Source organism: Plectropomus leopardus, chromosome 4 (genome assembly GCF_008729295.1).
Source record: "Plectropomus leopardus isolate mb chromosome 4, YSFRI_Pleo_2.0, whole genome shotgun sequence".
NCBI classification, from domain to species: domain Eukaryota; kingdom Metazoa; phylum Chordata; class Actinopteri; order Perciformes; family Serranidae; genus Plectropomus; species Plectropomus leopardus.
The window spans coordinates 23,941,553-23,969,266 of NC_056466.1; the positions used below are offsets into that span (position 1 = coordinate 23,941,553).

At 40.6% G+C, this 27,714-nt stretch overlaps 1 protein-coding gene across 6 annotated transcripts in view; it reads left to right on the forward strand.

Moving 5' to 3' along the window:
- Positions 1 to 27,714, forward strand: part of add3a (adducin 3 (gamma) a) — a 116,963-nt gene that overhangs the window by 69,404 nt on the left and 19,845 nt on the right. For all 6 annotated transcript variants that reach the window (XM_042484713.1, XM_042484712.1, XM_042484711.1 and 3 more), the window contains 5 exons: positions 4,264 to 4,508; positions 18,634 to 18,772; positions 19,382 to 19,533; positions 20,072 to 20,152; positions 27,192 to 27,341. In XM_042484713.1, coding sequence (XP_042340647.1) covers positions 4,314 to 4,508; positions 18,634 to 18,772; positions 19,382 to 19,533; positions 20,072 to 20,152; positions 27,192 to 27,341 — 717 coding nt within the window. In that variant the 5' untranslated portion in view covers positions 4,264 to 4,313. The remainder of the gene's footprint in view (positions 1 to 4,263; positions 4,509 to 18,633; positions 18,773 to 19,381; positions 19,534 to 20,071; positions 20,153 to 27,191; positions 27,342 to 27,714) is intronic.

A 27,714-nucleotide genomic window follows, 5' to 3' on the forward strand; every position in this document is an offset into this window, starting at 1 on the left:
AACAAGTCATCTGAAGATATCAACTCGGGCTTTAGAAATAGGGATTTTTTTTTCTTCATGTTTATGAAATTTTGTAAATTAAATAATTGAGAATTAAAATCAATGAATTCAGGAAATAATCACTGCCTAATGAAAGTAACCTTACATTGCAGCCCTGGTACAATGTAGTTTCATTTAAACTGATATAATTTATTGTCCAGATCAGATTAAAACCCGCAGAGTGTTTGATAAATCTCTGCCTCTCGTGCAGTAACAGCCTGTTGTTAAGGTTAAGTCCAGGCTAGATTGAGGTTACAGGCCCACACCATTCATCTTGTAACTCCTAGTAACGAAAAACATGTTGAGCATGGCACAGTTTATAGCTGTGATTTGTTTTATGGCTCTCTTAAAGTAATTGTTTGTAGATGAGAAAGTTTTCATGGACAACTTGCCCACTGATGAGGACAGCTTATGTCTGCAGAGCTGCGAGAGGGAGGCAAGGGTCACTGGAGGTCACGGGGTGAGAGGTTGTGGTCACCTTGCCTCAGGCAGCGGTCACAGTCTAGCGCCCTTTAGTAAACACAGCCTGCCTCGTCTATCTGCTGCAGATTAATGGAGCCTAAATCAATAACAATACAGCACTGTGCTACAATGCCATATCTTTAAAGGGCAATTGTTTGTAAAAATTTCCAGTCGGTCACTGAACTCAATCTAAACTTCTGGCATTGTTGCGAAACTTCAATGTGTCTCATTCAAGAAGTGTGTAAATAAATCACGAGAGAGAATCTGCCGCGAACATGAAAATTGAATTATAAACATCAATGCATTAATGCGAGGATCAGATTTCAGATTAATTGTACACACTCACACAACCACCTCTCCCCGCCTCACCCTCCCAAACCTCCCAACCGTCGATCTCTCTGGATGTGACCAGGCCCAGAGGGTTCGGGACGGGGACAATGATCTATTGAGAGAGGCAGAGGGAGGGCGGGTAGAAGCTCATGCTGGGGACTGCTGGAGTTGTGTGTCTTGTGACTGAGCAGGGATAGGATAGTGTGCTGGTTTATGTGTGAGTGTAAAGGGAGGGGAGAGACAGGGTGCAGAGGGGGGGTAACTTTATTTTGGTGAGGCTACAGCTGTTGCGTTCAGCCCCTCAGAATTCCACACATTCAGCAAATTTCAGGCAGGAACTTTAACTGTCAATCAGAATACATCAGAGAAGACAAGGCGTGTTTTTACCTGACCCAACAATTTATTTACTTTTGGGCACCAGAGAATCTTTAAATTTGTGCAACAGAAGAATGAGTACAAGGAGTTGCATTGCACAATAGCCAAAAATCTCTCAGGTGTTTCTTCCTTTAATTACCCTTTATGCCTACTCCCATCCCCACCCATCATTTTGTGGTTTTATTCTGGCCTGTCCTGTGCACTCAGTAAGCAGAACAGTGCAGGCGAGCAGCAGGGAGAATTCAATATCAGGTTACATAACTCTTCCCCGCCCAGCTGCATTCAATTAAAGAGGATTTTTTTTTTGGGGGGGGGGGGCTTCCATAGTATAAATCATAGCTTTATAAGTGGGATCAGGTAGAGAGCAAGAGGCTTCCTGTGCTCCTATGGATTCTCTGGTTTACAGAGACGGATATTTTGGCAAAATATTGTCATATTAAGCTGGGCATACACTTTACGATTTAAGCCTGTTCTAGAAATGTTTAATTCCAACTCCCACTGTACAAGTAAACTGTCCGCAATGTAAAACCAACATGTGCTCATACTGTACAGTACAATCGTCAAGCCATGACCTCAAGCCATGCTCATGTGTAAAACAGACAATTAAACTGTTCATCAGCTCTGGCGACTGTTGTAACGATTGACAATTGTCAGTAAAGATTTTTTTGAAAGCTTCAGGGCTGCAGGCAAGTAGAATTTTGTTTGCTAGAAGAGTTATGGTTCACAATAATGTAGAGTGGAGGCTCCAAAAAGAGCTTAAAAGTCTGTTTCAAGTCAGTCCAGGCTTTGATTCACTCTCTCTCTCTGGGTCTAACATACTGACCTTTTGACCGTTACTCTGCTTCACCTGTGCGAGAACATGACAATGGCAGAACAAAAAAATCACCCAAGCATCCAATGGGCAGTCGGGAGCAGCTGATTGGGCTTTGATCGGTCCGATGAAGCTGAAATTTGGTTTGACTTTAAAATGAGTCATGCGGCTCAAAAATCGTAAACTGCTTCAAATCATACCTTGTATAGGTAGCTATACGGATGCAAGCTTCCTTCTTTTTCCTACAACTTTCTAAAACTTTATTTTTTGTGGCTTGCCATTCTCAGAAACATGAAGATCATCTGCACAGAGCCATTGTGACAGAGATACCAGCTGAAGTAAACAATAAGGGAGACTAAGCTTGGGAAAACAAGTGACAAACTCATTGAGTCACTACTGAGGTGCTCTTGAACAAGGCATTGTACACTTGACTGCTCACTTTCCAACAGTAGAGGAAGCAGTAGTGGTTATATTGGGGTGAATCTAAGTCCTGACTGATGGATAGTTGCTATAACTGTGTTTAAGCCATTGGTAATGGAAAGGAAGTGTTGTTGCTGGCTCTCTTGCATATTTAAATTGGTAAGGTAGCAACACTGAAAATGTCAAGTCTTAGCACAGTTGTTTTCTTCTAACGGAACAAGTAAAGACGTGTTGTCATGAAACAGAGACCCACTAAAACACATTCATCCTCTTGGAAGGATTTTCTTAAACTCATTGTTTGTTTGGTCTGAGTATGACTCCTCTATACACTTAGCTGTGTGTCTCTCCTCTAATCTCAGCCATCTTTTTAAGTGGCTTTTGACCTGAGTGAGTAGCTTAGCGGCATGTGCAGACCAAATCACCTCTCCTGCTCTCCTGTTCCCCATCATACAGGGTTTAGAGAAAAGGCTAAAAGGGGAGAGAGAGTCGCTTCTGGTGGAGTAAACCCCTAAATTTTGGTCCTCCCATTGTCAGATGACCACTGGGCTTTTGAAGACGGAAAGCAGCGGGATTCCTTTCTTAAACTCTTTCTTGCTCCCTCTCTCTTATTCCTCTGCTCTTCAAGCCAAGACACCATCTGTTAGAGCTCCCATAAGCTCCGCCTCTCCTAGTACACGACGAGCTTATCCTTTACTACTGCAACAGCAGCTGTGTTGCAGGGGATCCTGGAAAATGCAGTTTCATATGTTTTGTCTGAGTTCATCTTTGTATTTCACCAAGGAGGCGATGCATTTGATCCCATGTGTTACAGGATGTCAGAAAAAGAAACTGGTGGAAAGCCAGACCACTGTTGAACCAACAAGTGAATAACTCCTTACTTGGTCTTTGGTCAAGTTTTAAAGGAATTTGTGTAGGATGGATTGAGCTTTTTGGTCATTAACTACTGCACTTATAAGAAAATCCCAGATTGTACTTTATCGCTAAATTTCCCATAAGTGAGTCTTGCATCACAAAGTCAGTTCTTTCAAATACATAACAAATATTACCACTTTTTCAAAAGTATTTCCCTTTGCATTCACTGGCTGTGTCCCATGGCATCACAACAAGGAGTTGAGAGGTTGAGTCATACTTGTTGCTTCTACTGTAACAATTTATGTATCCTGCAAAATGCTTGTTGTCATGCCAGCTGACCTGAGAATGAACGGTGGGAGTAAACCCTCTCACCAGTCAAGGCCTCAGTGTTGGATGGTGTGTCAGAGTGACCTGACTAATGCCTATGTGCAGTTGTGACACGATGTGTGTGTGTATGGAACAAACCTGTGTTGTCAGGACTGTTGAGCAGCACTAACAGGGTCATCCTTTTCCTGTTTGACAAACACACGCTGTCATCTGCAGATAAAATGTTTGTCGGCATATGCCTGATGTTTTCCATTCGTTTTCAGAGTAATAAATGTCTTTTTGCTAACTCTGTTGAGCGACTACTTATGTTGGACAGTTAATCTTGTTAAAAGAATGACAACAGTCATTTATATAAATCCTACGGAAGGAGGAAGCAATGGATATTAAACCGGTTGTGTGTCCATCAGTGAAGGCTTTTGTTCTAAGGAATAAGTAGGTTCTACAAGCAAATCTGGTTTGCATCCTGAAGGCAGCATTAGAATTCTGGTACATTTTGTTCTGTTCCCTAAAACTCCTCTTTTTGTGTGCTATGAAATACTGCATGTCCTTTGTTTTTTTTATGTCAGTTATTCCACTTCTCTCACTTGCCTGTCAAATGACACAGTTTGTGTTTTAACATTTCCACCTCTCTCTCCTCTTCCTCTCAGGTGAGAGTCGGAGCGGCGGGCATAGAGCGAGTGAGTGAGGTGAAGCAGGCATGAGCACGGACGGCCATCAGGGGGTGGTGACCACCCCTCCCCCACCCAGTGGAGGGACTAAGGAGCGCTACTTCGACCGGGTCAACGTCAACGATCCGGAGTACATCAGGGCTAGGAACATGTCACCTGACCTTCGGCAGGACTTCAATGTTCTGGAGCAGAAGAAACGTGTCACGCAGATCTTACAGAGTCCAGTAAGTCACAAGAGGAAAAAAGGGGAATATGTCTTGTCCAGAGAGTATTTTGTATATTGTTGTAAGAAACATGATGTCATGGCAAATTTCTTTCATGTCTGGCTACTGAAGATGTCCCAAATTTCAGAGTTTCAAAATGAGGGTAATGCATACACCTTTTTACTGAGGGGACACTGTCTGGAGGAGAACAATTGTCAGATGGGAAATTGCTAAAATGTTTGGTCAGGAAGACGGTATAATGGTTTCAGCTAAAGCCACTGTTCACCATTGATGTCACACAAAGCAAACAAGGTGATAGAGATGTGAGTGGGTCTTGTGTGCAGCTTTAGATGCATATTTATGACACAGATTGCACAGAACTATGTTAGACAATGGAAACGGGCAGTAAAGGTGCTTTCTTATTTGTACGTTGCATTGAGCGTAGAGAGTCCTGAAAGGTCGATGGGATCCATATTCCTTAGGAAAACTGGCAACTCTAAATTCCTCTTAATCTGCTGTAATTAAATGTGTTGGTCTATCTGTATTTCTTGGCCCTCTGATAAATTTCTGACCTGTCCTTGGTGTGCTTTACCTGTTTGTCAAAGTATGCTCAAATAGGCCAGAGCCTTCTATGAGCCTGAGCAAAAAAAAAAGAACAGTTGCAATGAAATTGGACACAGGGAGAGAAAACTACCTGACCTTTTGCCAAAGAATGGGGCATCAAGACTGCTCTGAGAACTCACTGCAAGCAAAAACCTTTTGACCTCACTTACTAACACTTTACGTAATCAGTTCCCTTTTTCTCTTTTGTCAGTTATTATTCCTCAATCAAGTGATTACTGAAGACGTTACAGCATCACATGCTCTCGTGTGTGTGCTTGTGCTGATGTTGTGACACCAGCTACAGAATCAGTCAGCGGCCCGCTGAAACCTTAATATAACCATCCGCTACCACACCCTTGCTCCGACTTACTGTCAGAGCTTTCCCAAGTGTCCTCCAGTCCAGTGGCTCTCATGTTGGGTCAGGTTTTGCTGAGGTAAACAAATCTGTGAGCACAGGGCATATTTCAGCCAACACGCATCATGTTGTGGTTTGATTTTCTTTCCCTGGAGGTTCTGGATTCTTGAGGATTACTGTTGCTCTAGTAGCCAAACTGAAGTGCTGGAGGTACAGTTAGAGGTTTGAGCCCCTTCGGGACCTCAAATACTGATTATTCAGGCACTCATGGTACCGTAAAAGCAAAGTAGTGGGATGTTTTGTCGTTGCTGTAGGTTTGCAGTCTGCTGAAAAGATCAGAATGCAATGCAAAGGTTTTGATTATAACAGGCAGCAGCTCAAACAGAGCACAAGTAACAGTGACACATAAACACTAAACTATATGTGACAGAGTCAGAGTTCACAGAGAAACGCACCATAGTGGAGGGTTTTGTTTCCTTTTCATCTGCATCCCATTCAGGAACTCAACACCTAAAGGTGTAGTTCACACAGACGCATGTATTTTTGAATGCAGAGGTTTCCTACTTTGTTCTTAGAAAATTCTGTCCACGCTAGCACTGTTAATTTAAAATACTCTTTGTCCACATGAAAACATAAAATCACAATTAAAGGCAACAATATAACTACACAACCCTAAAGCCACACAAATAAGAAGATTTTGGATGGAATAGGGCTGCACATTTAACTAAATATTAGCAAAATCGCATTTATGGCGAAGTCCAATTTCCAAATATTGCAGGAGCTTCTGTTTTTGCTAATGGCAATATATGTCACAACATACCATTATAAATGATGCATTGTGGTGCTACAAAGATGCCCCAGCCTACAAATCATAGGGAACATGCTTACATAGACCCGAGCTAAAATCACATCATCATTTTTATATATAATTTTAAAGGTAGTAATTACCTGCATACCATGCAGCCCTATTGACCAATCAGAAGTCTGCAAACAAAGCTATTACCAGAAGCCTGTCTGTAGCAGTGACCTCTGACGCACTTTCCGACACCTCTGTTCCTCAGTATAGTGGCAGAGTATTTATTTATTCATTTACATATACATTTATGAGTAAACTGTCCTGTGAGCAAGGTTAGAGCTAGCACTGGTTGGGGAACACCCGCCATCACGCAAAATAACTATAATTATTTGTAATGCCTCGCGATCGTGATAACAGCACACACCCAAAAAACTCAGTTTTCCCTGTCTACACAGCAACACTGAAAACTTCCTGAAAATCTTCACCCTGGACAAAGTTTTACAAAAGGTTTATTTTCAGAGCCCTAACATTTAGTTTACGTGTCAACAAAGGCAAAAATACATAGAAAAAAATCCTCGTCCACAGAGTCATGTTGAATGTTTTTCTGTCTTTGTATTGTGCCCTTTGAACAGTTGCGTCACTTTGTGTGGAGATTTTACAACAAGCCCCCTACCTTTCTGCTCGGCCCACACAGTATTAGGAATATTTACTCTGCACTATTGATTCAAGGCTGGTCTCTGACTGCAGTGCTCCTCCTGTTAACAAAGGGATCTTGTATTTGGAAAGAAAGGTGTGTGTGTCTGTGTGTATTTGTACTTTGAATTATTTTGAAGTGACAAATACACTTTGAGGGTTTTCGAGTCAGCAGGGACAGATTTACAGTGAAGTTAAAGTTAGGTAAAGTATAATGTTAGACATTGCAATGAATGTCGCTCACAAGTAGAGTAATACAAGCCTGTATGTGCGTGCGTGCGTGCGTGCATGTGTGTGTGATTGATATTGGGTAGTGGCTGCTGTGGTTTGGCCTGTTTCTTTTTAAGCTTTAAATGTGATCCGCATTCTGCACATGCCCAGTGTGGTTTTCTTGGCACGCTGTGTTTTGTGCCAGATGTCTGGGAGGGCAGCGGCATGGTGCTGCTGATGCAGGTTTCCACTTGATACTGTATGTCTGTGTCACATTGTCTGCGTACGTGATTGAGTACCACAAGTGCAGTTAGGGGTGAGCAAATGAGTGACATTGGTGGGCCAGACAGTCGGCTGCAGGGCACTGTTAGGCTGTCCCTCAGCCCGTCCGTGTCTGACCATCACTGGTGTATTTTGCGGTGTGTCTGGCACAGCTGGCTCCAGTTCATCCTTATCAGTAATGATTCAGCATGTTGAACGAATGGCAGAGGTAGTCAGAGAGTGAAAAAACAGTTTTGGCCACTGTGATCTACCAAATGTGTTCGCCATTTGTATTGTGATCAACCAGTGTGTACATGTTTCATATCACTGTAAAATTGTTTAATTCGGTGGCTAGTTTGTTTTGACATTTTGTAATATTATTTTTGAGAACATGAACTAGTCAGGGTGTCCTACACATTCATTTATTTGTGGCGGCCTGCTTAAGTCGAAACATCTGCTGCCACATATTTATTTTATATTTTTGAAGTTCGACTATTCATTAGAAACGCTGTTGGAATATGTACTGTTATGGTTATTCGTTGCACCACAGTCCCAGGTCGCAAAGCATACTCGACGAAATGGCAGAACTTCTGGCGCAGTGAAGTGAAACATAATTGTTTATTGTGCTGGGTCTAAATTTTGCATTCACTCACCTCTGCAGCAGCTCCTCCTCTTGTCCATTGATCTAATCAGCTCTGACTGGATATACAGATGAGTTATCATTTTCTACACAGCTAATAGATCAAATAGTCTAGTAGTTTGGTAGTATTGTTTTAGTTCACGCTCACTGTCATCATCAACCTCATGTCAGGTCGCAGCTGTGTGTGTGTGTGTGTGTGTGTGTGTGTGTGTGTGTGTGTGTGTGTCTCTGCGTGTGTCTCTGCGTGTGTGTCTGCGTGTGTGTGTGTGTGTGTGTGTGTCTGCTTGTGTGTTACACTTGCAGTGCTGTTTATAGTATTCACGCGTGACGTGGTTGTGAACATGAGCCAACCAGTTCTCAGTCAACAATAACAGGTGGCTCCCTGTTGGCCGCAGAGGGTTTTTCAGCCCTTACATCAGGACAGTTGGCCTCTCAGCACTGCTTTACTCATATTCAACAACAATAACAAGTGTGTGTCACCAGCTGGACAAGCACGTGTGCTCTCTCTCTCTCTTTCTCTCTCTCTCTCTGTCTTTCTCTCTTTCTCTCTCTCTCCCTATCATATCCATTTCTTTCTCCATTTTCTCTGTCTGTCACTCTCTCAAGTTCAGCTACAACAACAAGAATATCACCAGCTACGCACATCGCAGCTCTCTCTCTGTCTGTTTGTTTTGATTCCAGTGTTATGGGACTAGTGGCGGCTCCAGATTACATGTTTCTAGTGCTTAGATGGCAGGTTGTACTTAAAGTCGGACCAATTTAGACCAGGCGGGACTGAATCAACTCAGCTGACTTCATCCAACCGCCTCATTCATGCTGTAGTGTTTACCTTTAGAGTCAAAGGCCACAATTGAACCTTGAGACCTTTTCAGTCCCTTTTTGTTCCCCTATGCTGCATGGACACTTAACATTGTGTGTATGCAACGATAATATGAATTGAGGTGCAGTAAGACAACATGGGGGCAGGTATGAAAGGGAGGATAAAGCATGTTCATGTAAATTGTTACACATGTAAGAAATACACATTTGTACACTCCCATGATGCATTTGTGAGAGTGACACCCTCATAAATATTGATCAGAAGGTGATGGTGTTTGCCACTCGTCTTTAGGAATCTAAGCAGCACAATCCTCAAGATTTTAGACATTTAATTCCACTAAAAAACACTTAAATTCTACTTAAAACACCTAAAATTTACATTTGTAGAAATACTGCCAAAGGTCCAGTGTGGGATGATTAACGTGGAATTGCCCCAGATAAACAGTAGTAGTTTATTTTTTTCCCTTCCCAAACTTCTTGTTTGTGTGTACATTTGCTTCAGTGTTAATATTACTTGATTTATTTGTCTGCTTAAACTCAATATGAGGAAGTAAGAGAGAATAGGAAGTGAAAGGATTTTTCAGAAGACTTTCAGTGGTAATGTTGGTTAACATAAAGAGTGTTTCGTATGACATGCAAGGATTGAAATTTACCTTGGGGTGGTTTGTGAGGCACACTGAGGTGGTTTTCTGTTGCATTTCGTATGCAGGAATGAGCTTGGATCCAGATTTTGGCTGCAAATCCAAGTCTCATGATGTCATGGTTGGTAAATCATGATATTAATTTGTTTGTGTTAAATTCTGTGGCTAAGCCTCTCTCTGTGTTGGGAACTAGGTTGCCGTGATTCTACTTGCAACCCAAAAAGTCAAAAGGTCAAAAGCCCTCAGAGCTTTGAAATGAAATCAGATGAAATTGAATTTGAGTTGTACTTCCACATGCTCTGTCTATTTTCTGCATCTCTGCTCATCCTGCTTTTTTCCCCTGCTATTAGGTTTTCCTCTCCTCTCCACGTCTTGTGGCACAGTTCGTTCATCATCCGTAGAAGTGACTTACTGATGCCAAGTGGTAAATTTACTCAGCCTCATTTGCAACGGTCCCGTGGTTTTCAGAGGAAGTGCACATTTTCTCCTCTTCTCCCCCACTTGCCAGAAAATACAAGTGGATAATTTATGGTGCTTTGGCGGGTTCGGCAGAGAACCCCCTTGTGTGAGGCAAATGTCACGGCTGTGCTCTATTATGTTTTTCCTCTTTCTTTTTAAAGTCCTAAAGGTCTCATTTGATAGAACATTAGTGGTTGAACTCTCTCCAGAGACTCTTTTTAAAACCGCCGCCTCTTCCCTCAGAGCCATGTCTCTGTGGCTGTGTTTCAGTTTTGGCATTTCACGACATCTCTTGGGTGCTGAACTTAGCAAAAACCTCCAGCAGTGGAGCAGTGCCCTCAGGATTAGAGGGTAACATACTGAAATGTTACTAAGTCCACTTTAGCTCATGTGCAACCTCAAAAGAATGGGCCAAAAGTTGAAAGAGTTTTCTCGAGTGCTTAGTTCGACAGTTTCCCCGTCTGTCTAGTGCAATTAATGTTTTTCATCCATAACTAAAGACAAAAATGTTTCAGTTGCAAAGCAAAATAAATGTTAAGATTTATTTCTTGCTTAAATGAGTGCATTAATCGATCTGCAACTATGCACCAATCCAATATGGCTGATTGCTATCAGTGCTGACACTGACCTGATTAAGTGGATTGGGTATTGGCCATGGTGTGACCAACCTACTGGATTTAACATCCCGTTTCCTTGTTTCCGCTGTCAGTTCCATTCATTCAGTCCGAATGAGCCTGCGACTTAGGGCTACAATTAATGAATATTTTCATTGATGATTGATCTGTCAATTATTTTCTCGATTAACCAATTAGTTATTTGGTCTACAAAATGTGAGTAGATGTTAAAAAATGTCGATCAGTGTTTTCCAAAGCTCAAGATGATGACCTTAAACATATTTTGTCTACAACCCAAAAATATTGAGTTGACTATAAAGAAGTAAAGAAACTTTCAAGAAAATTTCGACTTTATTTTCTTTAAAAAAAACAAAAAAACAACTCAAACCGATTAATGAATAATCCAATTAGTTAGTGACTAATTTAGTTAAGCAATATCACACCCGGGGTTGTGCTGTTGTACTAAATATCAGCATGTCTGTGATTTGGTCTTAAAACCTGATATTAAGTACAACAGCACAGCCTCTGCTCTGCTCTGCTTTTATACAATAGTAATACAAGCACCATCAATAGTTAACAGTGAAAAGCGAGAACAGATTATGATTTGTTTGTTAATTAATGATTTATTTGACTCGGCCAACGCAAATAGTTCTGCAGCTGAACTGGGGCGAGACTGTTGCCAATCAATACAGAAACATTCCTGCACCTGCATGTAACTGCAGGTCATCTACTTTGTATTATATAGTGTTGGTAGGGCTATTTGCATATTTCCATTTCTTGTGCAACCAGTAGAAGAAGTTTGTTGACAGTTGCTTTTATGGGATTTGTGATATAGATAAGTTAACAGCTTGATCAGATAATGCTGTTGCTACATCTGCTGATGTCATATGAGCACACCTGGAGGTTCAGTATTCAGTCTTCTTTCCTTCCTGTAGTCCTCTTCTGACGGCTATTCAAACATAGAAGGTACATTATGCAGGATTTTTCGAAAACAATGTATATACTCATACAAAAGTAATCACTCTCAATCATCACATGTGACCCTCTTGAAGTGTGTGGTGGTGTATTTATCTGCAGAGAATCTGCCACCTGCCTGGATTTTCTTATTTTCATCTTATTCCCTGGGCACAGAAACACATACAACGTAGGGACCAGGTGCCAGACGTAAGCAGCACACATCCAGTGGGGAGCTAAGGAAATCACTTTTGCTTTTTAAACACCGTAGCCTTTGATATCTGTCACCTCCATAAATTGATTTGCTTTTTCTTTTTTTTTTTTTACAAATCAGTGCCAACGATCCCCGTTGCTCACATCTTCGTGCACTAACTGTCGGGGTGAACAAGTTCATCCTGAAGGAAAAGGGCAGAGAGTTTATGCGGAGTAGAGAGCTGTTGCAGCTGGAGTTGGGGACCAATCTCACTGACGCACCCTCTGAGGTTAGATGAGGGAAATCAATAGCACTGCCAGGCTTGCAGGGAGGCACTCTCTTACTTTGTAACACTGTCACGTTGGGGTCTTGAAAGAACAGCATTGTGCTGACATAACTGGGGAGGTTGTGGCTGAAATTACAGGCCTCACCTCGTGTGTGCCTACGAGCTTTAAGGATAATAGCTCTGTGTGTGTGTTTTCCTTTTATCTTTATTTGCATGTCTTTCTGTATTGTATGTTTCTGTAAGAGTTTTGTTTTCTTTGTTCCGTCTTTACTTTGGTTTGTTTGCCCGGTTGACGATAACGCAATCTGAGCTCGGATGCCATCGCTGAGAGACCTGATAAAAGGTCACTGTGTTCTTTATAGGTGAACTGTGATGCAGTTTTGTTGTAGTGGGAATGTAATCCAAACCTGGTGTGGGAAATGACCCCAAAACACAGTGTTCACAGGTATAAGAAAACAGAAGTGGACATTTGATATTCGGCTGATAAAGCCTAGCTGAGGCTCAGTTGAGTACAAGCTACTTGTGACTGTTGTTTGTAAGCCTCCGTTTGCTGTGTGAACCTAAACAACATCCAGATTTTTCTAAGTGCACTGAGTAAGATCAGAGTGTGTGAGGTAATACTGAAACCGCCACGTCTTTGATCAGCACACAAGCGCAGACATGCAGGGTCGGCCTTCACTCCGACAAAGTCATTAAAAGTTTTGTCTTCCTCTCCCACAGGATGACAGTTTGAGTGTCACCTGTATCTGCAACAATAACTGATCCAGACAAAAGGAAACTCCTTTGTAGGTCCTACAGTATGACACAAGCTCTTGGAAGACTAGAAACGTCCTGTTGTAGTGAAGAGTTTGATGAAAAGTTTCTGTTTTCTCCTGAATGGCTCAGATGATCAAAAATATGCATGTGAAAATGTCTTTTTGTCACCATCTGCCAAATAGTAAAGTCTGATAGAGTACTCTCTCCAGGAAGCATCTGCCTCGACGTAATGTCCTTCAGCAGGGCATCAGTCCTGACAGCTCATCCAATAAATTCTCACCTTTGCAACAGAGAATGTCTGAAACATTTCCATGTCAGACACACCAGCTTTTTGTTACTTTACGTGACTGGCCATGTTTTACTACTTTCTCCACTCTCCGGCTTTGACTCGTCCACTGAGGTGCTGGCCAAGCTCCAATCTACACGCCGACTTAATTCTCTCAAGACTGCTGCAGTTCCATTTTAACAGATTAGCTTTTGCTATTTCAGAGCAGTCACGGAAACCCTTTCCCAGATTGGATCACATTTTATTCCTCCAGTATGTGGAGAGACCTGCTTGTCAGTGATTTTAATCAGACAAGGAAGATGATGAATATTTGTGTTACTTTTCACTCCAGAGGCAAACGTGCTGCAATGTTGTAATGTCATTTTGAAGCTTCACCTGATGTACTTTGTTCATGTTGAAGTGGGAGTTTTATTGGAGTTGGACAGTCACGCCACAACAGCTAAAAAGCACACTTGACGTGTGATGTTATTTTCATTGCTGCAGATGTGGGGGTTTTGCCAAAATATTAATGATACGATCCACATTAGGCACCGGGATTAATCTGTTTAGATGATGGGAATCAAATCCCTGCTGTCATAATCTTCTTGGGAACACACACAAATTGTAGAGCAGATGCCTGCTTGTGGTTTTGTGTGTGTGTGTGTGTGTGTGTGTGTGTGTGTGTGTGTGTGTGTGTGTGTGTGTGTGTGTGTGTGTGTGTGTGTGTGTGTGTGTGTGTGTGTTCGTTTTGTTTCTGGATGTGTGTTGTTATGCTTGTGCTTTTTAATAGGTTTCATTCCAAAACACTCCAGATCTGTTGTATTGAAATTGATTGGGCAGTATTTTAAGAAAAATGACTCTCAGGAGTTTTTTTATAATCTTTTAGCTATTTTTTTTTCTTTGTTTTGTTTTTGTTTTTTAAGCCCACGTCTATTTTGATTTGGAATTTTTAGCAAAAAGCTGTAAAAGTTCACTGTGCACTACTTGTTCAGCAGTCAACAAGCACATCAAGCCGACAGTCAGCCATCGGCCAGTGTTTTGAATGTCCGTTAGCTGCTTTCACCCTAGTCTTTGCAGTGTGTCCGTCACCGTTGGCTCTTGTAGGCTTTTTCCAGCCAATATGGTATGTTGAATTGGTGCTGGAGATGGCGGAGCCTGTGGTGATTGAAATAACTCAGATTTGCACTTCAGTTCAGTGCACAATAAGAGAAACGGAAGTGAGTAGACAATGACATTGAAACAAACTTGTCAGTTAATGTATGATTATTTTTCTTTAGCCAGCAGAAATTTGTCCTTATGGTTTGCATTATTGTTCACTGGTGCTCAGTAAATATTCTTTGTTCGTTCAAAATTGGATTGTGTTAATGTGCTACCTGGCAAGACTGTCTTAAGATTTCTCTTTTTGAATGGTGATTATAGACTACTGCTCCCTGCTGCTATGGAGAGTTATTTCCTCTCATGCAGGTGCAGAAACTGCATGCTGAGTGCTCATGTGCAACTTTTTGGCAGAGACACTGGAGATGCAAGGTGACTGAGCAGTTAGCTCTCATGAGGGCTGCGTGAGGAAACAAATTTCAATTTCAATTTCGGCTCCCAACAATTATAAAAACGATGTAATCGAGAAAAAACAATTATTTTTCCACATTCCATTCTGCAGGTGTACCCTTATTTTGTGTTGTGCCCTGAATGCCACCTGCATGCACATTTTTGCCCCCCTTCCCTCAGCCTAAGCTCAACACTTGCAGCCAATATTACCAGCAAGGCGAGTTGTATTTGTGTGAGGAAAGATGACTGAAGAAGAGCAACAGTGTTTGGTGACCATTAGGCAGAAAAATCTCCGTTGTGTTGGAACACTTTGGATACGAGGCATCTGACATGGAGCAAAAAAGAATAAAAAGAAGATTTGCAAGATCTGCTTCGTGGTGGTGTCTGCACCACGTGGCAACATGTCAAATCTTTTTAATCATCTTAAGTTTAAACACAAAGAGGCCTATGACCAAATAACAAAAAAAAAGAAGAAAAGGACAAACCCATCAACATCCACTCAAGCATCAGTTAAGGATACAAAGGCCGCTCAATAGTGATTAAATTAAGAAATTAAAAGAAGCTCAATAGGAAAAGTATTAAAGGAAATTACAGTTCAGTTGTTTATAGACGTTTTTTGATGTTCAATTAATGCAACATGTTGACAAAGTCAATGAGTAATCGTGGTAAATAATTGTGATTTCAGTATTGAACAAAAAAATAGTGATTATGATCTTTGCCATAATCGAGCAGCCCTAGCTCTCATCGTTAGTTCTTTGATGTCGGTTTGGTGTGTCAGGGCCTTTAGTGATGAGCAGGTGATCTCAACAGAGCATTTAGCAGGTAAAAAGCCTGATATTTCCCACAGGAGTTGGTGGTGGCCAAAACAGAGCTAAAATTTTAGATAAAATTGGACTTAAATTCATCAGATCGAAACACAACTCCAAATACAAACACTGCTTTGCTGTGGGGTTTAAATTAGCAACTGTCAGTTAACAACTTCAGCTTAGAAAAACGATATTTCAGCATAATATTTACAGGTTGTACCACTAAATGTAAGGGGCCAAAAAGTGCTGTGCAAAGATCTTCCAGCACAGACCAAAAACAAAGACCTTTTAGTTGAGTCAGGAGCACAGAGTCTGCGTGAGGGTCACTATCTGCTCTGGCTCCAGTAAACTGTCTTCAGCACTGCAGCTCCAATGTCAATGTGATGGCACAACAATCTGTCAAACAGAAATGCCCAGAATGACAACAACAACTGAAAACAAACAAACCCAGACCCTCCACTGTCAGACATCCGCAACAGGCCCGTTGCCACAGCAACCTCGCCACTAGGGGCCGAGGAATGTCTGGCTTGGGTTCAGAATCAGTGGTGCTCTGGGACTGTATGCCTCCTGACAGGGGGGGGGTGGGGGGTTGCTCCATTTTCAACAAAACACCCCCACATGGACGTAAAACCAAAGGCCCCAACTTTCTTCACACAACACTAATGGATCGTCCCGCGGGGTGACTTGAGGGGATAAGGGGGGGGTGGAGATAAAGGGAAGTTAAGTGTCAGAGATGTTTTTGTGCACAGACGCAGCTCTATTGGGAATGCGTTGGCTGTTGCATAAGCACAGAGATGAAATAAAGGAATTAATATTGGATGTTGCCCTGCAATAGGAGTCTTCACATTGAAATAGCATCATGGCCTATTTTCACTCTCAGGCTGTGCTGATTTTGCCTCAGATTCCCATCACTGGTTTAAAATTCCCACTAGAAAGTGTCACAGATGATCAGCTAATGAGGTGAAGTATATTTTTTTAGGCCAGATCCAATGAGTTAGGATTAAAAGAGCTAATAGTTTTGTTGTTTTTTTTTTATTATTTTTATTAACAAATGATACATATAACTCTTAAAGGGAAAGTCTACACCAAAATTTAAAAATACATGTTTCCTCTCACCTTCCTAGTTCTGTTGATCAGTCTAGATTGTTTTGGTGTGAGTTGCATTAAGGAGTAGCAGACGTGAACTTTATGAACCAGCTCCACATTAGGATTTTGATTAATCAGTTTGTAGATATTTGAGGACAATTCTTTATCAGTGACAAAATTCCTTAAAATCATAGTACTGCATGATAGAGGATAAGATGGTGGACCCGATGGAGAAAACAATTACATTTTTTTCGGCATCCAATAATGACAGCAATACACATTATGCACACAACCAAATAAACATTTTTTTTAAATCTCAGCCGAATGTTCATCAACAGCTAACTGCTTAACTCTCGGCTCTATTTGAGCTACACTCCTAAAAATTGAAGAGTTGCAGGCAGAAAAACTTAAGTCGAGCCATGTTTGAGTTTTCTTCTGCCTTTATATATCAAGGTAAGGTTATTGTGCAACCAGCAGGAAAATAACTTGTTACTGTAGACTATCATCGTACAAAGTACAAAAACCTATGTTAAAAATGCCTCCTGACAATTAACTCTCCTGTTCAGTGAAAGTGACTGTGTTAAACTGTCTATAGATGAGCTTTAGAACAAAAGGATTACAGTGAGAATGGGCAATACAAACCAAAGTTTACTGATATGGAAAACTAACAGACTTTGTTTATTATTTCTCTATATCAGAACACTTAATGTGTAGTACTCAGTATAACCCCTGCGCTCCTTACAGCTTTAATTACTTCAGCCTGTAGAGAAAGCCAAATGCGTGCCCTGAGAGGTTGTAAACCTTATTAAGATTATGAGCAGCTCCACATGCAGTATTATCTCAATGTGACAGTCTGCAGCCTGGGTTTGACTGTAGCTGTTTTATTATTTTATTTATTATTTTATTTTATTTTATATTTTATTGTAACTGCAAAAGTTGCAAAGCCTGAAACATCATAACATTCAAGCTGTTCTGATCTTTATGTATCACTAGGAGTCTTGTACTTTGATTTATGAGCCGTTTTGTGCTGAGGAACATTTGCTTTGAAGAAAAGTAAAAGCATAAAATCATGCAGAGCTTTATATGATGTAACACAGCCAGCTGGGAGTGTGTCTGGTCTTACATAAGAGCATGTTAGCATATACTTTGTTGTGTCAGAATCTGGTTTATTGCCAAGTAGGTTTCATGAACAAGGAACTTGCCTCTGTGTTTTGATAGATAACAAGAAACATAGTCAGAGAAAGTAAAAATAAAAGCAGGTACTGCTAAAGTTAAGAAACAGAAACATGGATTTGGAAAAAAGTACAATAAAATTATGAAAAAATAAGTACAGAACATTTTTTTAATGGAAGAGCTGTATCAGAATCTGTGGATTCAACAGATGACTGTAGTCTGGACATGAGGATTAGCCACACGCACACGCACACACACACACACACACACGCACTCGCACTCTCACTCTCCCAGTTGATCAGCCAATCATAGTGGGGGCTGCAAGCTAGCCGGATGGCCAATCCTGACTTGGCTTGTTGGGAAGCCAGCCTATCCTGATTCAGCTTCATAGAGCACTTTGAGGCAGATTCAGATTGACACCGGAGGAGCATGTCTAATCTGTGATTAACACGTCTCCCTCTTTATTCCCTCTCCTCCTGTCTCTCTTAATGTCCCCACATCTTTTTACTCTTTCATCCCTCTGTCACCAATAATCCCCTGCTCTCTCTTCAACCACTCTCTCCGCCATCAACACTGGCTGTCTTTCATTTTTGTAGATGTCATTACAGTTCAAGAAAGTTTTTACTTCAACATGAAAAAAGGGACTTTTTTCTTTGCTGTTTAAAACAAATAATGACTAATTGAGGTGTCCAGTCTTATAAAAAGGTTCTCAAAGGTTTTTATCTTTAGCAAACAAATATTGGAAATTGTTTATTTTCAGGCGTGGTGTTTTAAAAATGACTAAGTGAAACTACTAAATTTCCCTGCTGGTGTACAATCAAGGTGTGTCTTATGTTATCAGTCTAAATACCTTTATGGGTTTTGGAAAATTTGCTTTCCCACCCACACTTAGGGAACTCTGAGGGTTCAGTTTCTACTTTTTGACACAGTCCGTCATCTCAGTGTTAGATTATTTCATTTTCAACTCTTCCTCTCTTCTTTTCTTCTCCAGGCCTTCAAGGAAGAGTTGGAGAGTCTGATTCAGGAGCAGCAGCGAAAGGGTAATAACCCGACCGGCCTGCTGGCCCTCAGACAGATCGCTGACTTCTTCATGGCCAGCTCCGTGGCCGGATTCAACACCTCCCCCCTCAGTAAGTGCTCACAGTGCTGTGGCCAGTAACCCCAGGCAACCAAACACTAATGTTTAGCAGATCATGCCACCCTCGCCCGGGGTGCAGCCACTGAAAAATAACGCACATCATCAGTATTTGCATTGAGAAGATCAGAATCCAAACATGAGATTTTTGTGCTTTTTTAATATCCCATGACAACCCGACCCCAGACTCCGGAAGAGCTGTGCATACTTCTCTGGGTTTTGATCTTGGAGTTGTGTCCAGGAGTCCATATGTGAAGTCTGCTTTCAATCACAGCGCTGGAATGCACATCTAATGCAGAATTACATACCAAAGGCAATGTAGTAGTTCAGTTAAGCTCTTTCTTCAGATATATACCCATAATGAGTACGTCTAAGAGGCACTGGCAGTAAACAAAGTATAAAGGTTGGAGTACTGTTTACGTCGCCTTTAATGTGGAGCCATATGTGTCAGATACACCATTAGATAACAAGACAGATGTTGATAGTGGTCCTGTGCCGTAGCTGTCATTACAAAGAGAGTATTTGTGCATGTCATTTTAATAGAACTAGATAATTTTCTTTAATGCACAAACTGATTTTTTCCTTCTATCATGCCATCGTTTAGGTCTGGGGATGGTCACACCCATCAACGACATGTACGGAGTGGAATCCACCACGATGGTGAAAGGCGAGAAGCTGACACGCTGTAAACTGGCCAGCCTTTACAGACTGGTGGACCTGTTCAGCTGGGCACACTTTGCCAACTCTTACATCACAGTAAGACACACGACTGAATTTACAAACTGAGCTCTTAAAAGTGTTGACAGTAATGAGCTGTGTCCAACAGCACTCCTTATTTACTACATTGTGCACGATATTTTCTGACATTTTACTTAAATGTCCAGATTTTCGGTGTTAAATTTATCAACTATATACTGCCCCCAAAAATTAATGGGTTAAGTAGTGTCCATTGCATGCGCACTAATTTTCTTCTTACAGTCCCTCAATTCAATGTGTCATTTGTAGCAAATTTACACTGGGGTCACAGTCCCTTGGGTAATTCCTAACTGAGTGCTGATTCTATAGAAGGCACGCAGTTATACATAGTCATACATAGAAGTATGCTTAAAACAAAAAAGACAGATTTAATTCTGACTTGTCACACACTTGACTTTTCACCAATATAATTTCACTGTTCAGTATTCAGAGTAGGAAGAAGTATAAGAGTAGTTTATTCTTACTAAGGCCTGTTTTTTAAGTCAGTTGCTGTTGTGATTTTTAAACAAAAAAAGTGTTTTGACTTTTCTTGTCTTAGGGTCGAGTCAGCAAAGAGCAAGACCACATCCTGATTATCCCCAGAGGACTGTCCTTTGCTGAGGCGTCTGCATCAAACCTGGTAAGGAATAAAAACATTTCCAACATCTGTATAGCAAACACATAGACACAGACACATATTGAGCCTTAAAGGTCCAGTGTGTAGGATTCAGTGGCATCTAGCAAAGAGGTGGCAGAACTGAAACTTCTCCCATGAGCCGAGTGTGTAGGAGAACTACGGTGGCTCACAAAAGGCAAATGGCTCTATCTAGAGCCAGTGTTTGGTTTGTGCGCTCTGGACTACTGCAGAGCAACATGGCGGACTCTGTGTCAGAGGACCCGTTCTGTTTGTAAATATAAACAGCTCATCCTAAGGTAACAAAAACCCAATGATTCTTCTTTTCAGGTGTTTATAAACTAATGAAAACATAGTTGTGAATATTATAAAGCATTTCTGCCAATATATGGCCCTAAATAGTACACACTGGGCTTTTAAAAATGCAACTGTATTACAGTTAACAAAAAAAACTCTTATCTGGATAAAAATATAAACTTTTCATTTGGCATAAACCAAATAAAATAGGTAGTAAATGTGTGTGATTGCCGTTGCCTGTGTGTGCCAACAGTAATAAGGTTCACTTGGAGTATTAATGTTTTGGCCTTCACTGGACAGGGCTAATGCTTTTCCACTTTGTTAAATCAGACATTTACTTCCTTCAATTAACTATCTTGAATTGTATTGTATTGTAAGGGGAAAAATAGTAAATGAACCTCATTTCGGTGTTTTGGTCTTTGCATCAGCACAAAGAATAACATGCGCCTCTCTCTCCCACTCGCTCGCTACGTGTGTTTGACATGCATTCGTCTCTTCTTGTTTGCTGCTTTCCCATAAAAAACTAAGAAAATATTGCGGTTCAGGTTGTTTGTCATGTTTCGGTTCAAAGAGTGCACACGTTATCACAGTGCCAAGCATGCAATGTCGATAGATGGGCAGTAATGTGTGTAATAATCTGTTTGCAACCTCCGTTTCCTCCTGCCTAACAGTAAAACTCCCTCTAATTTAGTTTCTATTTTCATCTATTTGTCTGTGTCTCTGTTCTCTCCTGCTCTACTTTCCGCCTCTGGTTTCCATCCAAGAGTTTTTTTCTGCTCATTCCGATGTATCAGACAGAAATTAATTAGGTTTTGTCAGTGTTTAAAACAAGATTTAAAGCTTTGATTTGTGGTATTAATAAAATAATGCATGCCATTAATAGTTTTGTAGAAATACTGAACAGCTTGAATAAAATAATAAGAAATACTTGGCACAACCAGCTAGAGGGTGGTTCAGTTTTGATGCGCAAGAATCACTTTCACATTGATATTTCCCCGAAAAATACTGCACTTATGAGATTTGTGAAACATTCAGCTGTTTCCATTTTTACCTGTCATTTTTGTGTCGCCACTTGTGCTTTAGGGGAAATACTTTGTGTTTTGGTTTAATCCATAAAATATGAAATATGAAAAACATGAACTGACAATAAAAAACAATAATATCAACTTGCCCGGTAGTAATAAATTCCCTGAATGCTTTGCATGTTTTGGTGGCTGCGGCTTGTTTTATATTCAGAGAAATATTTTTATGCGCCTCCCAAACAAAACCACATAGCTCCCCCATAATCCGCCTTTTTTTATTTTGTGGCATCCCCAAAATTTACATAAAAGTGTCACTCAACGCTTGAATAATATCTTCTGTCTTTTTCTATGCTGTTGTTCTGCCTGCTTTGTTGTACTTATCTCCTACTTTATCTTCAACACCTGCGCAAACATACACACACACGCACACACACACCTGTGTAATGCTGCTGCAGGTGTGGGTCGACAGCTGGATGTAGTAGCTGTACTGCTGACAGGAGGATTTCACTGTTTGACCTGCAGCAGCGGTGTGCAGGTGAAGAGGTGCATTGACACTCAGTTGAAGTTCAGTTCCAGCTGGTTACCCGCTCTCTGCTGGTGCATGATAGTAAAAAGAGTGAAAAGTGAATTTACAAGCACTTTTATGGTCATTCAGACGGATTAGTTTTATTTTTTTTATTCCTCTTCAAGTCTGTTTTTAATTTAAGCATTTTTTATTGCCACATCTTGTTGGCAGCCCTGATTGGTTCAGTTTCTGTCGAGCACAAAACACAAAGTCAGATAATTGACTAAGCTGCTTTTACAATAAGTTTGTTCGCAAGATTTTCTCAAAGGACATACAGCTTTCTGTATTCTGTATGAGGGAAAATAATGCAGAAGTTCATTTAGAGGGAAAAATAGAGTTAGGATTTATATGAATGTAGAACAAAATCAAACAAAAGACACAGTCTACAATAAACATCCATTCAATTCAGTTCATATGTATGTCCATCACTTCTAGACCTGACCTAAATCCAAACTATCTAGTTTATAGGTCAGTCAAAGAATAAAGACAGCGGTCAGGCATTAAATAAATAAGTGAAAATTGTCTGTATAACATCTGGTTCAACTTTACAACCCAAAAAAAGAATGTAGTGGTAAGTTAGCTGCCTCATAATAACAAATAAGCCTAGACACTGCACAGTCCTGCAGTGCAAAGCTCCTGTGTGAGGGGATGTATGATGCTGTAGTTACCACAATCCCTGAATAATCATTATAAGGAAGAATAGATCAGCCCGCATTACGCTAAATTTGTGAAGCTTCCACAGCCTCACATGCCTCCACAGTGAATGAGAAAACCAAAAACAAAGAAAATTCTTGATGCTTTGAAATCATAGGTGCTTGCTTTTAACAACAGCAAAACTAAATCGAAACATCCGTTCAGTGAGGTAAAATTTAGCATGTAGGTTCAGACTGGCCAAAGTCACACAATAACAAAGTTTTGCACCAGCAGCTCAAGCATTCAGCAAGATAGAGTTACAGTGTTTGTCAATGGAGTCTGTCTTTGGAGAGAGCATAAATAAAGTTTCACTTGAAGCTCAGTTCCAGGTGAGAAAGGGCTGTCTGTTTGGGAAGTACTGAGCGTACGTAGTGTTTTAAAACTGATGTTCTGGTATAGTTTTGCTGTAGTTAAATGCAGACCCCCGACAACTTCAGTCATCAAGAATTTGCTCCATTTTTGGCTTCTTCATTCATTGGAGGGACGAGGCAAAAACAAACCTGTTCTTCACTAATTCAAAGAAACATGCAGCGAGTAATTGATATACAAATGATAACTATGTGAGTGAAGTACTACTTGAATGCCACACACAGGTAGGTCAGCTGTCTTTAGCCAACTAAAACTAAACCTAACAGCTTTAATATTCCACCACTGTATCACACAGTCAAGCTTATTTAAATTAAAGTAGCCAGTAGTACAGACTAAAATGCTCTCACATCAAAACTAAAAAGTATGAAAAGTTGCCATTTTAGAGTCAAAAGACTACAGCATCATCCATTTTGGCATAATGGATCATATTGACCATTAAAGCATTTATCTTACAATACTGACAAAGATATCTTTGCCATCTATGAAACTGTGTTATGAAAAATAATTAACCAGACCAGAGTTGGTGCTGCTTTGTTTCCTGTTATAACCTTTTTCAAATGAAGCAGAAATAGTCCAGTGTATTAATGCAGCTTTCACATTTTTTAGATGTAAGGTGTCGACATGAATTAGTCTTCTTGTACCATGGGAAAAAGTCTAATTACTAAAGACAGTGTCCAAATTTAACGGCTCATAATAACATTTTTTTGCTAACTGAATTAATTGTACAAATCAACAAAGTCAGGGTAAAATGTAGGTTCAGTCCTAAAGATCTAAGGCAAAAATTATTGAAATGGAGTATTTTTAGTTGAGTGTGTGTCTGGAGCACATCCATCTCTCCTGTGGTTGTGAGCAACGACCACAACATAGCAGCTTTAGGGAGACGCAACAAAATTGCGTAGTCTGGCACTTTCAGATTTGGCTGTCTGTGTTTTAGTTTGTTTGTGTTTTGATGCCAGTCTGTCGCTGCTGACTTCCTCTCTCACTAGCCTCCCCGTCTTCTTCTTCTTCTTCTCTCAGCCTGTTTGGATTCAGTGATCTCTATAGTTACATGGTTGAGTTCAAGTGTTTAGAGAAGCGAACAGATTGATTAAGAGGAAGTCATCCAGAATAAAGAGTTTAGGAGGTCGTGCAGGGGTCGGCTGGGTGGAGGCTGCGGTGTCAGAAAAAGGCTGGAGTTCAGTTAGCTTTGGTCGGTTTCCATCTGCCTCTCCCACTTAGTCTCTCTGTTGGAGTCCCGAGGTGACAGAGAGGTCACTGAGTTTGTAGAAAAATTCACACTTTGGTGCATCTAAGTGTTTTTGCACAAACTTGGTTTTTGCGGTGACAGATAGTTTTAGCTGCCCACATTTCCTCCTCCTATCATGTACTTTGCATCCAGCCGAGTCACGTTTCAGATTCTTTCTGACACGTCCTTTGGCTTCTTTTTATAATTGGAAGTGCTATGTTTGTCAGAAGGGCCTCTCAGCAGCAGGTTGGGTTTGACTGACCGGGTGAGGGAGCAGCCTTTTGAAGGACATGGCAGGGTGAACTGATACTGTACTGGACATGTGATCTAAACCAATCGATGCTCCATTGCTGACAGCTGGCTGCAGCTGTAAATGTGCACAGAGACAAAGATGGCGGTAGTTAGTTCCGCTCGGCTGGTGCCATTCACTTTCCTGTGCTGGGTGAAAGATCAATAGATGGTCATCCATCCAAACATCCAAAGGCAGAGCAGCATTCAGGACACATCTCAGGATTTTCAGCTTGAGTTGACCCAGAGATCAACAGCAAGCTGTGGACTCGACTCCAGGGCTGAAGTTAATCAATATTTTATGTCAGTGCCAAAATAACACCTGCTATGGCAATCTTATACTAAATAATGTGTCACTTTGCCAATATACATATGTTCCATTGTCTTTTGTAGGTACATCCAAACTTACTAATGCATGAGTTCTTGTTGTTTATAACTATGCAAGAGCTGCAAAAATACAAAAGTTAAGTAATTATAAGTCATGTTTTTAATCTGGAATGTTATCTGAAGGAATCTGAAGCATTTTGCGGTAAGCCCTGGTACTTTTATTTCTCTGTGGACACAAGTTTTTGGGAGCACTCCAAAGTAAAATTCATTTCAACACATATTAATGAACATTTCAGTATGTGCCAGTGTTAGTCAGCTGGCTTATTTTCAGCTGCAGTCATTTGGCTAGATGTTCTAAAATCTATAAAATGGGAAAGTCACAGAATTAAGACAGCAGGACGCCATAAAGAGGGCAAAAGCAAAAACAAACAGAAATTCTCAGGACAGAATACAGCAAGAAACAATAGAACAGCAACAACAAATAGCTTTGATAGGAGAGTAGCAAAGTTAGAATAACTTAAAAACTAAAAAGAATTTCAAAAGTCTGTAGAAAATCGTTAAAAGTGGTAGCAGCATATATTGTAGTTGAGTTTGGAGTGTCGAGTTTAAACATTGTAAGAGGAGATGCATTTTGAAATCTTGAGTTCAATAGAAATTCATGAAGTTTTTGGGGTTTTTTTGCATACTTTCTTACATATTAACATGAAATTAAAGAAAGAATTTCCCTCCTCACACTACACATTTTGCTTTATTGCATTATCTTTCTATTGTTTTGTGCAAAGTTTCTTAATCAATGCGATGGCCTGGACTACACCAACATACCATCATATGTTACCTAAAGTAAAATAACTTTTTTTTTAATCTCTTTTTTTTAATCTTAGTGCAATTTCTTTCTGTGATAGCTTTGCAGTTAATAGCCTCTAGGCTGTAGTTTTAAAATAAATAAATATTTTGATATTCATATGGCTTTAAGTTGTAGGGCCAATATCAATGCAAATTTGAACTAAATCCACCACTGAAATCAAATTTCCGCCCCTGCTCAGGAAAAGGAAACTTGCTTTTTTAATATTTTTTATTTATTTGTTTTTTAAGGTGACACAGATTATACCACAAATTCCACTCAGGTCACAGAAAGTTTTGAATGTTAATTGGAAAGATGAAAATATGATGAAAAATAATTGTGAGAACTGGTGATGATAAAGTAAAGTAAGTACAGTGATTTTAGTATTGCTTTTTTGTCATTTAAATAATGTTGGTAAGAAGCTGGTCACCTGGAAAAAGGATGTTTTTTCACAGTCAAGTGTGAAAAAACGTTTTTTCAAGTGAAGCACGCATAAAAAATGGGACGCTGTACATATCTAGCTGAACTGGGTGTATTTCATTAGCCTCAGACTAGTTGATGGATGCCCTTTCCTGTTGTGATAACACAAACTTGGACTTTGTACTGTAAAACAGAAATGTGAGCTTGTAGGTTCTGGTTTGTATCAGAGAACAACATGTGGTTACGGTGCTGGCAATTTTGTAAAAGGTCTGCAGGCAAAGCTGTATTTTCTGTTTGTTATTAGCTTTCACAGCGAGGACTGCTGTCTGCGGTCAGTCGCTCTTTCCCCAGGTTTTATACCTCAGTCTGTCCAGTTATCTGTCTTTATTTTCTCTGGTTATCCACCTCTCTTTCCTCCAGCTCTCAACCTCTATCTCGCTCTCCATCGTTTGTCTCTCCCGTGCTGTAATCTAATAACTGCTAACTGGCTGGTAATGAGGTTGTCATAGTAAAGGACGTCATGTCCACTCCCCGACTGTATTATGTTTCCTGGTAATGTTCCAATTCATTTCCCATAGAGGAGCGGACAGAGAGGAGGAATCGTTGATAATGTGATTTCTGTCATCATGCACATTGATTTTGACTTGTGTTTATGCCTTTTTAGTTAATGTTGGACAGTTATTAGCTGTTTGTTTGTGTGTGTGAGGGAAGTGGATCTGGTTAAGTGTCAGTCTCTGGATGTGCTTTAGTGCTTGGGCATATTTGATTACCCTGATCTGGGCATGGTTAGTTATACAGTATGTCTCCCTCCGGCCTCATGATCTTTCCTCTCCTTCCCTCTCAGGAGAGCTGTCAAGATGATGTTGCTGTCAAGTTAGCAAACGCTTTAGTTTGACTTTGCACTGAAAAAGGAACTAATGTTGGGGGTAAAACCAGCTTCACATCCACCAGCTCCACAAAGCATTTACTTACACTGTCTCCTCTGCGTGTTTCCCCAGGTCAAGGTCAACATCATCGGGGATGTGATCGATCAGGGCTCCACCAACCTGAGGGTCGACCCTGCAGGTTTCAGCCCCCATGCTGCCATCTACTCCATGCGTCCAGACATCCGCTGCATTATACACGTGCACACTCCTGCCACGGCTGCTGTAAGTTCACGTTACGCTAGAATCTTCCATGAAACTCCTGATCAGCCTGCAGAACACCTGAAGCTCCTGGTGACAGGCAACGTAAAAATCCGATGTTGGATTTTGGGTTTCAGTGAGGTTTAGAATTTTAAATCGCACAATTATATCACCTCAACTGAAAAGGAATAATGATCTCTAAATAGACACTGTTATGGGAAGTGTTTGTGATATGTTACAAAGAGGCTTATCTCTGCAGTCATCAGAGAAGTGCAGGGTTTCAAAGTATTCTTCTCAGAGGCATCTAACAAAAATCTCAGCCACAGACTCGGATGAGTAAAACAGCTGTAAAACAACTGTCAAGGCTTCTCATCTTTCATATGCCTCCACTGCCTGC